The 10,872-nt window shown below is 39.9% G+C and overlaps 1 protein-coding gene across 1 annotated transcript; it reads left to right on the top strand.

Moving 5' to 3' along the window:
• The first annotated feature begins 1,376 nt into the window (after positions 1-1,376).
• Positions 1,377-10,618, top strand: LOC111971946 (protein RIC-3-like). The gene is made up of 5 exons (XM_023998737.3): positions 1,377-1,475; positions 4,240-4,321; positions 4,564-4,657; positions 5,021-5,151; positions 9,782-10,618. Exons 1-5 carry the CDS (start codon positions 1,458-1,460, stop codon positions 10,165-10,167), a joined length of 711 nt encoding a protein of 236 aa, XP_023854505.1. The 5' UTR covers positions 1,377-1,457; the 3' UTR covers positions 10,168-10,618.
• The last annotated feature ends 254 nt before the right edge of the window (positions 10,619-10,872 follow it).

Raw genomic sequence — 10,872 nt, forward strand, 5'->3', positions numbered from 1 at the left:
CAAACAGGCAGCTCCAAAATACAGGTGTTTCAGCCTAGCTCAGGGCTTTCTGTGGTAATGGGGCAGGCCAGCAGAAAATAGGAGCATTGCACCGTGATTGGCTCAGCATTGCACCGTGATTGGCTCAGTGTTCTGTCACTTATGGGGACACTGCGTCACTCTCCTTTAGTAAGGGTAGACATCAAGAATGTGATCCCTTTGGGTCCCTGCCATAGACTTAGATTGAAAGTGCCCTCCAAGAAGGCTCAAGGTCATTGGCCACAGATAAAATGATGTCAAATCATGTTATATCTACAGTAGCTTTGATTGGACTGAACATCTTACAGTCATCATCATAAATCAAGTAGACAATCTACTGGCAAATCCTTTTTAATCATTGCCATATGAAGAGAAAAAATGAAGAGAAGTTATAGATCAAATGTATCGGTGCTCATCGGCCATTGGACATAAACATTACACAACCATTTGGAAATCGTAAATTCAACAATGAGTTGTTTGGAAGGAATTGGTGACAGTGGCTAACCGCTAGCATTGCAACTGAGTACTCGGGAATAAACGCGCTCAGACTGGGAAAATACATTTTGAACGGTCATCCAACTCGGAATTGTAAATCTTTCTCTTTCTTTGATGACAAAATTTGCCAACGAAGGACCACCGCGCACTAAAAGGTGAGTCCAAAAATGTCTGCATAAATTATGTAATGTGTCAGGGAGAGCTGGTCAAACATATCAGCTATGTTTTGTAAAAAGGCATTAAACGAGGCTGTATGAACTGTTTTGCTGCCAGTCAAGGCTCTGCTGATAGCCAGGTGTAGCAGTGGTAAGGATTCACTCCATGGAGCTGAAAAGAAAGCTCTGCTGTTGGGACAGATTTATGTAGGCCCTAATAGTTTGTGGGCACCGCTTGACGGCGTTATTGTGCAATTAATATATTGTTTAGTCTTGTGTTGTGTAGTGGCTTTGCTGGCATGCATCTAAAAACTTTTTTGCCCCACCAAGATTTGCATGCTAAAATCGCCACTGATCTAATCTATCACACTWATAATTATAGCAGGTATAAAGAGTTTTAAAAACGACTTTACCATATTTGGCTATTTCTTACAAGGGGGATGTAGTGCCATCACAGCCTTTCTATTTGGTCGAAATAAATGAAGGTTCTCTGGCGCCATCTTCTGGAGAGGTACATCCACTACAACAAATGTTACACTTCAGTTTTTTAGCGAACAAGAAAGTGTACACAAATTAATGATGCTGAGGAGACACGCATCATCTACATGACCCTCTTGTGTTTTCAGTTGTTTGTGTAATCTTGTCGTTTTTTTGGGACATTTCTCTGCAAAAGCAACATTGCGGATGTAACAATGTCGATGTCAACATTTCAAAACGTTACGCTCGTATCTTGCCTGGTGCTCTGCGTTGCTCTTCTGGTTCCGAAAATGCTTCTAGGCGGAGAGAAGAATGGTGYACAGACCGAGGGTAAGTTCTACGCTCTAAAAATGATACATATCTTTATTATTCCAGCTATCATAGGTTCCAGCATTTACTTTTTTTTTTTATGCATGCATCGTCGTTTATCTTTGAAATGACCAGCTACATCCGTATAGGGTGGTATCACAACCGACTTATCTTTTTTAGTTCAAATAACATTGACTACGCTTCAACCGTGAATGTAGGTCTATGGGCCCGAGTCAAAGGTATTGCACTRAATAGGGAATAGGGCAGTAGCGGTGCGTGGGTAAAATCACTTGGGACGCCAAGCCAGGGGGAAAAAATCCTGTTATAGTTCATATGTCTTGCCACCCTAATATATAGCCCTATGGCCGAGACAATAAGAWGAAACAGTGGCAGAATACATTCAACCACACCTTTTATTTCAATACAAAACTGGAGAGCAACATCTGTCTGCTTGAGTCCACAAAGCATATTGCATATAACAAACAGTTACATGACCTGCAGCATGGTCAATCAAGTTAATGTTTCGGAGATTTTCAGACCACTAAACAACTATTGATTTAGAACACTGCAGAGTTAGCAGTCCGGTGTCTCTACTCCTACTACCATTTAATCACACTTCACTCCTGTCTCTTCTCACCACCTCCGGATAGGAGACATGCTGGACAGTCCTTATGCTTGCCACCTCTGTCTCCTTCCCCTTAACAGGGTACTTCAGAAATGTGGGCGCATAAAGTTGTTGCTCCAGTGGAACCCGCGTATTAGATCACAGTGTCGGGTTTGTCTACCTCCTTTGCGTTGCTGGTTCAGGACGCTTTCCTCCCATGGTGCACAGGCAGATGGTTCCGGACAGTCAGGGCCAGAGGGCTGCTSGGTACACCAGGRCACACAACATCGAGGCMAGGGCTAAGGGTGGTGGTRGCACAGGGGTAGGGACTGGGGGCAAGTCCAACCTGGCAGGGCAGATCATCCCCATCTATGGCTTTGGGATCCTCCTCTGCCTCCTGTTTAAGGTGCGATGTTGTGGGGTTGGTATAGTGAGGTTGGTATAGTGAGGTTGGTATAGTGAGGTTGGTATAGTGAGGTTGGTATAGTGAGGTTGGTATAGTGAGGTTGGTTATAGTGGAAGTTGTATATGAGTTGTATAGTTGTGGGGTTGGTATAGTGAGGTTGGTATAGTGAGGTTGGTATAGTGAGGTTGGTATAGTGAGGTTGGTTATAGTGGAGGTTGTATAGTGAGGTTGGTATAGTGAAGTTGGTATAGTGAGGTTGGTATAGTGAGGTTGGTATAGTGAGTTGGTATAGGTGGGGTTGGTATAGTGAGGTTGGTATAGTGAAGGTTGGTATTAGTGAGGTTGGTATAGTGAGGTTGGTTGTATGGTAGTGAGGTTGGTATAGTGAGGTTGGTATAGGAGGTTGGATGTATAGTGAGGTTGGTATAGTGAGGTGGTATGTGAGGTTGGTTATAGTTGAGGTTGGTTATAGTGAGGTTGGTTATAGTGTAGTTGGTATAGTGGGTTGGTAATGTGAGGTTGGTATAGTGAGGTTGGTATAGTGAGGTTGGTATAGTGAGGTTGGTATAGTGAGGTTGGTATAGTGAGGTTGGTATAGTGAGGTTGGTATAGTGAGGTTGGTTATAGTGGGTTGTATAGTGGGAGTTGGTATAGTGGTTGTATAGTGAGGTTGTGTATAGTGAGGTTGGTATAGTGAGGTGGTATAGTGGGGTTGGTATAGTGAGGTGGTTATAGTGAGGTTGTGTATAGTGAGGTTGTATAGTGAGGTTGGTATAGTTGAGGTTGGTATAGTGGGGTTGGTATAGTGAGGTTGGTATAGTGAGGTTGGTATAGTGAGTTGGTATAGTGAGGTTGGTATAGTGAGGTTGGTATAGTGAGGTTGGTATAGTGAGGTTGGTATAGTGAGGTTGTATAGTGAGGGTTGCGTATAGTGGGTTGCGTATAGTGAGTTGGTTTATAGTGAGTTGGTATAAGTGTAAGTGGGTTGGTTAGTGAGGTTGGTATAGTGAGGTGGTATAGTGAGGTTGGTTATAAGTGAGGGTGGTATAGGTACACACACGACATGCAATAGTCATGGGCATTTTAAAGAAAGTCTGTGTTTGATTACTCTCGCAGTTAGCATTTTAAATGTGAAATGGGGCTGAAGGCAAAAGTTTGCATTTGAAAATTAATCGAAGACTAATCTTGAATCGAGTACCTGCAGTTTTGGACTCTCTCTACTGCACCTGCTGTCTCTAACTCTGAATGATCGGCTATGAAAAGCCGACTGACATTTACTCCTGAGGTGCTGACCTGTTGCACCCTCTACAACCACTGTGATTATTATTATCTGACACTGCAGGTCATCTATGAATGTTTGAACATCTTGGCCATGTTCTGTTATAATCTCCACCCGGCACAGCCAGAAGAGGACTGGCCACCCCTCAGAGCCTGGTTCCTCTCTAGGTTTCTTCCTAGGTTCCTGCCTTTCTAGAGAGTTTTTCCTAGCCACCGTGCTTCTACATCTGATTGCTTGCTGTTTGGGGTTTTAGGCTGGGTTTCTGTACAGCACTTTGTGACATCGGCTGATGTAAGAAGGGCTTTATAAATACATTCGATTGATACTTGTGCCCATCCAAACATGTGTGCATATAATAGGAGGAGGACACGCATGCACACAAACTCCATTGTTTCCTATTCTCACAGAAACTATTTGTTTACGATCGGTGTGTTTAATGTTCAAAAGACACATTTATAGCAAGGTTTAAATCATATTCCTATTGTGTTCTCAAAAGATAACATCAAAGGTGAAGAGCGTCGTACCTGCCGAGCTCAGATTTCCCTCGGTGAGAGGAGAGAACCTGAAGAAAAAGATCAGTGAGTTACTGTGTTTGTATTCCGTAATCTAATCACACGATTCTTAGATCTTTCCCCTTCAAGAAGATTGATAATTATATAGAAAGAAACAGCAACAGTTTATAGTACTACTTTTTAAATAGTTCATTTCAAAAACATGAAATCTAAATAGTTCTGCTTCAATTCAGACAATGCCAGCCTGGAAAGTTCAGTATTTACCCACCCTTGCACTCTCCTTATTCTCTCTCTCGTCTTCTCTGCAGCTGATTTTCAGCTGACTCAGCTGCAGGATACGCTGAGGGAGACAGAGATGGTAATGGAGAGGATTGTTTCTAAAGCCAGCTACAGCTCTAAAAGGTTTGTTGTTTACCTGCCGTTCTCCTCAACTCTCATTTATTCTCCCTTCAGTCTTTCTCTCATTCGTACTCTTTGCATACGAAAGAACATACAGTATATTCAAAGTGTAACTTTAAAAAAAAAAGTTATATCTGGGTCATTCCTTTCCCACCTCACATGGTTTTTCATGGCAAAAATATTTGATTGAACATTTTTTGGGGGGGGAATTTAATTTAATTGTATACAATCTGGATTGAACAATGTATTTACTTTACTATTACTGTATTTGTACTGTCAACTGTAATTGCAACTCCCATTGATTGACTGGTGAATTCTAATGGTTAGACCCTGACCTGTGGCTGTGATGTGCTGCTCTCTCTGCAGGGTGAYAGGGGTGAGTGCCGACCAAGAGGAGAGACTGCTTCTCCAGCTGAGAGAGATCACACGGGTGATGCAGGAGGGCCGCCTGGCGGAGGGGGTTGCCCCACCAGAGATGGGGGCCCAATGCTGGGAAGGTATAATGGGATTGAACCCCTTTCTGGGCCTTTTTCTCCACCACACAACAGCTATTGTTATATGGGGATACTTCCTTTGTGCTTATTTAATGGTTGTCACACCACGGTGGCACTTTTATTGCTTATATGGCATCATTAAAGACTTGTCTGAATATGTCATCCACGCTCAACAATATGGAAACTCACTCTACATACTTAGATGAAGTTGCGTGGAAAAAGGAATGGGGGTGGTGAAATAATTTTCTGTCGTGGACAAAGGATCTCAAAGGGTGTGACGATATTAATTAACAATTTTTTTTATCTGAATGTGCAAATACTCAGGAATGATTCGCAAAGAAGGTGGATCCTTTTGAATATGAAAGTGGACGAAAAAGAGATTTGGCTCATTAATCTATATGGTCCAAATCAGGATGATCCACACTTCTTCGAAAACATTTATACCAATTTATTGAACTTACAGGCAACAAATTAACAAATCATTATGGTGGGAGACTATAACACAGTGTTAAGTACCTCATTGGACCGTAAAGGTAATCACTCTTACAAACTATCATCACTGTGCCCTTAAGGAAATCACAAATATTATGGACACATTAGAAATAGTGGATATTTGGAGACTAAAAAACCCCGACCTAGTGAGATATACATGAAGGAGACTTAATCAAGCTAGTCGTCTTGACTACTTTCTTGTCTCTTGCTCTCTTGTATCAAAGATTTTAAAAGTTTTAATAGGAGACGGAATGCGATCGGATCATCATCTAATTGGCATTCACATAACTCTTATTGATTTTCCACGTGGACGGGGATATTGGAAATTTAATCAAAGTTTACTGGAGGACAACTTATTTTTAACTAAGACAAAATAATTTATAACTGAATTTTTCCAATATAATATAGGTTCAACAAATCACCTTCTCGTTTGGGATACCTTTAAATGTACCTTCCGGGGTCATTCAATATTCATCAGTAATGAAAAAGCAGTTTCTGGCTAAAGAGACAAGACTAACAAGGGAAATCCATGAACTAATAGTACAGGTAGATAGCAATAAAAACGATAGTACAGAGATACAAAATAAGTTACAGGAAAAACAAAAAGAACTTGAGGAACTTATTCATGAACGATCTAATGTAATCTATTACAAAAATAAAGCAAACTGGATGGAATATGGAGAAAAATGCGCAATATTCTTCCTGAATCTCCAATACAGGAACGCTAACAAAAAKAATTTACAGAAACTCGTTACTGAAGACGGAGTCATCTATGATTCTCTGAATGATATTTTAAAAGAGGAAGCTAATTATTTTAGGCAGATGTTCTCTTTTCCTTCTCATCCTTTCCCACTGAATGAAGATTATGGTAAGGAATTATTTCCAAATAATAAAAACATTTAAAATTAACAAATGTACAGAAAAATCAGTGCGAAGACCAAATTACAGAGGAAGAACTTTTTGAGGCTATTAAATCCTTTCAGTCTGTAAAAATCCCAGGGCTTGATGGCATACCGGTAGACGTATGTTTTAACTACTCCTATAGAAATTGTAGTCTGTCACATACTCAGCAGGAAGGTCTGATTTCTCTATTATTAAAACAAGACCCAGATGGCAAATATAAAGACCTAGTCTATCTAAAAAACTGGAGGCCCCTTACACTTCAATGTTGTGATGCAAAAATACTAGCAAAATGCATAGCACTCAGAATTAAAAGGGTTTTACCAAGTATTGTTCATCCTGATCAGACATATTTTTTACATGGACGATACATTGGAGATAWTATACGACAACTACTAGAAATAATAGAACATCATGAAACATATAAGAAGCCAGGAATGGTATTTATAGCGGATTTTGAAAAGGCATTTGATAAAGTAAGACTGGATTTTATTTATAAATGCCTTTTTATTTTTTCAATTTCGGTAATTCTCTTAGAAAATGGGTAAAAATAATGTATAGCAACCCCAGGTATAAAATAGTAAATAACGGCTACTTCTCATAGAGTTTTGAATAGTCAAGAGGAGTTAAAAAAGGGTGTCCGCTGTCACCATATCTATTCGTTATGGCCATCGAAATGCTAGCTATTAAAATCAATAACAATAATAACCAATAACAACATTAGAGGATTTGAAAAGGCTTAAAAACATAGGTGTCCATGTATGCCGATGACTCAAGTTTTATATTAAGTCCGCAAGCTAGATCCCTGCAATGTCTCATTAAAGATAACTTTTCTGTACTCTCTGGACTCAAACCTAATTATGATAAGTGTACAATATTACGTATTGGATCCTTAAAAAATAAAAATTTTACATTACCCTGTAGTTTACCTATAAAATGGGCTGATGGTGAAGTAGACATACTCCGTATTCATATCACAAAATATATAAATTAACTCTACACAATGAATTTCAATAGAAAACTTGTAAAAATAGACAAGATCCTGCAACCAAGGAGAGGTAAATACCTGTCTATTTATGGAAAATTTCCCCTGATTAACTCCTTAGTCATATCTCAGTTTACTCACTTACTTATGGTGCTGCCTACTCCTGATGATTTGTTTTTCAAATCATATGAGCAAAAAATATTTCGCTTGATCTGGGACGCTAAACCAGACAAAATAAAACGTACCTATCTATAAAATGAATATGAATTGGGTGGGTTGAGATTATTAAAAATAAAAGCACTAAACCTCTCTAAAAGCTTCTCTCATTCAAAAGTTTTATTTGAACCCTAAATGGTTTTCAAGTAGATTACTAAGAAAAGCTAATCCATTGTTTAAAAATTGCCTTTTTGCCTTTGTGCAGATTGCCATGTCTCCTTTTCGATTAATTGAAAATGATACTTTTTTCAAAGTATCTCTCTTTTTCAAACAAGCATTGCAGAGCCGGCTACAATTTCAATTTCATCCCCCTGAAAAGATAGAACAAATATTACAACAAATATTATGGCTGAATTCAAATGTGCTGGTTGATAAAATACCTATATTTATGGGAAAGATGTTTGAAAATTGTATTTTGTTCTTAAATAATATTGTAAATTGGAATGGTAGAGTTATGTCCTTCATGGAGTTATCAGAATTGTACGGAAAGGTCTGCTCAATCCAAGAGTACAACCAATTGATTACAGCATTGCCCCAAAAATGGAAGAGGCGGGTGGCAGCGGGAGGAGGTAGGGAACTGGTCTGTCTGCCCAATATAAAGGATCAAAACTTGCAGAGGAATAAAAATAGCATAAATAGGAAAGTATACCAGTTTCATTTGAGGACCAGRATGTTGACAACTGTGCCATACAGATTGCAAAATAGATTCCAATGCCATGGTACAGGGTGTATGAGTTGATATATAGAACAACGCAAGATTCAAGACTTCGTGCTTTTCAGCTAAAATGATTATTTAGAATTCTTGCCACCAACAAAATGTTGAATATTTGGGGCATAAAATCATCGAAGCTCTGCAGATTTTGTTGTGAGGATACAGAATCAATAGACCATTTATTTTGGTATTGCCCTCGGGTAGCCTGTTTCTGGTCTCAGGTTTAAGAATGGCTGAAAATACATAGCATTGATCTAAAATTGACCCTAGAAATAGTACTGTTAGGAGATCTGGAGAGACCGGGTCAGTCAATTACTAATATACTAATACTCTTAGTAAAAGTATTTATCTTCAACTCGCAATCTGTGGATTCGATTAGATAGCTTGAAATTGTACGTTAAACATCACAGCATAGTTGAAAGATATGTGTTGCGTAGAAACCCAAAGTGGGTGGCCAGCAGAGATGAATGGGATGGGCTGAGGGTTGGTATGTGGAATTGGAGACAAGTGGGAGTGGAGTTGCTGTGTGAGAGATAGAATGATGGTCAAAGATAAAGTAAAAAAATATATATAAAAATTAAGTACAAATAAAACATAATAAAAAGTACACTAAGTGGCAGTGTTTTTACAACTAATGCCGGTTTGCCTGAGGCTGATGCCGTGCAGGTGTTTGTACACATGCATATACACACACTCTCATTCAAATAAACACATACAAGAACACACATACATGTAATAGTGCCAGACATGCACACAAACATATACAGTTGGCATTGCTGTTATGATTTTAGTTGTCCTTAATGTCCTTTGTTTTAATAATACATTAAAAAAAAAGCATTTTGTTTGATCTTGGGGGGTGGAGAATGGAATTAATTGTATTTTTTATTTTCTTCCTGGTGGGGGTGGGGGCTGTGGGAGGGCTCTCGAATGGTTGAGGGACAGCTATTGGGGTACTGTGGGGGGATCTTGGAGGGTTCGGGTTCACGTTTTTTGGCCTGGTGGTAGATCGGTCAAGATGCCCTTGAGCAGGGCATTGACCCTGGATGCTTCTGTGTGTCACTCTGAATGGGAATCTGTTGGATGACTGGTATGATGTAGTTATTGAGCGGCTTCACTGCAAGTATATTGTATGTTTCGAATATTCAATAAATAATACAAGGTAAATTAATAAAACAATATGGAGCTATACCAGATTTGGTGTAACATACAGTAGGGTTTAGTGCTTCTGATGAGGACTGTGCAGTATGTGCTCGAATTACAAAGTGACTGACGATGAATGGAAATGGAAACTTTATTAGGTACTGTATATGTATCCATGGTTGAATTAGGTTTCCCAGAAGATCCCCATCCATGCTGGGAAGAGCCCTTCTGTGGATGTGACCATTCCCAGGCGACCAGCACTGAGGAGCAGCCAGAGACGACCAACGGGAGTGGGGCTGACCAGGAGGAGGGTGGGGCTGAGGATGATGAAGGTGGAGCTGAGGCAGGGTCTGATTTGAATACTGATGAGGGAGCTGCTGATTTATCCACTGGGAATGAGGAAGGTGGGGCTAAGTGTGATGTGGGTGGGACTGAGGTAGAGAAAGAAGGAATGTACCGGGAGGAGGGTGGGGCCAATGACAAGCTGGGTGTGGCTGATAATGAGATGGGCGTTGCAGAGGAGCAAGGGGAGGAGCTTGAGTACACACTAAAGATGTCCATGGTGTTGGAGTGAGAGGAAAAGGATAGTGTCAACAGAAACATCAACTGGCCGTTCTTAGATGGAACAAGAAGCAGAAGAAATAACCACAAGGAAACACTATTGATTCTTCCCTAAATTCCTTCCTATACTTGGGAGAGAGGAGTGCAACCTACAAACAAGTCTGATTACATCTGTCAATAAACATTTCTTTCTAGCCTCTAAAAGCTTCAATACTAGATGGGCCCTAGCATGAAGGCTGGCAGTTATCCRGTCTGTAACAGAGTAGAGGAGCAAAAAGCTCCACCTGAGAAAGATGGTATCGCYTCTTCTCTTGCTAAGTGACAGTCTGAAGCAGAAGTCATACAGTACCCACAGTATTGTACCAGTGTCTGGTTAAGGAGTCCACCATTGAATAACACCTTTGACACAATGTGCTTACAGTAAACTGACTGATTGGGATTGTATTGTGCTCCTACACTTCTGGACTTAAGGATGCTTTTTGTCCTTAGTGCAATAAACTGTCATTAGAATCAATGTGAAATTTATCTAGAACTTCGAGACCTTGACTCTGACATTTGTCAAAAATGATTCACATAATTGATCTTTAGCTGGTTCTACATGTCTGTGTGAAGAAAAGTAAAGACTACAAAGTTCAATCTGCATAAACCCATCTGGACTTTGCGCTGTAAGGTTATCTGCAGTCCAATCACAAGCCTGAACAAAGAGACGTGTTCTGAT

This window comes from Salvelinus sp. IW2-2015, linkage group LG13 (assembly GCF_002910315.2).
Source record: "Salvelinus sp. IW2-2015 linkage group LG13, ASM291031v2, whole genome shotgun sequence".
In the NCBI taxonomy this organism is placed as follows: domain Eukaryota; kingdom Metazoa; phylum Chordata; class Actinopteri; order Salmoniformes; family Salmonidae; genus Salvelinus; species Salvelinus sp. IW2-2015.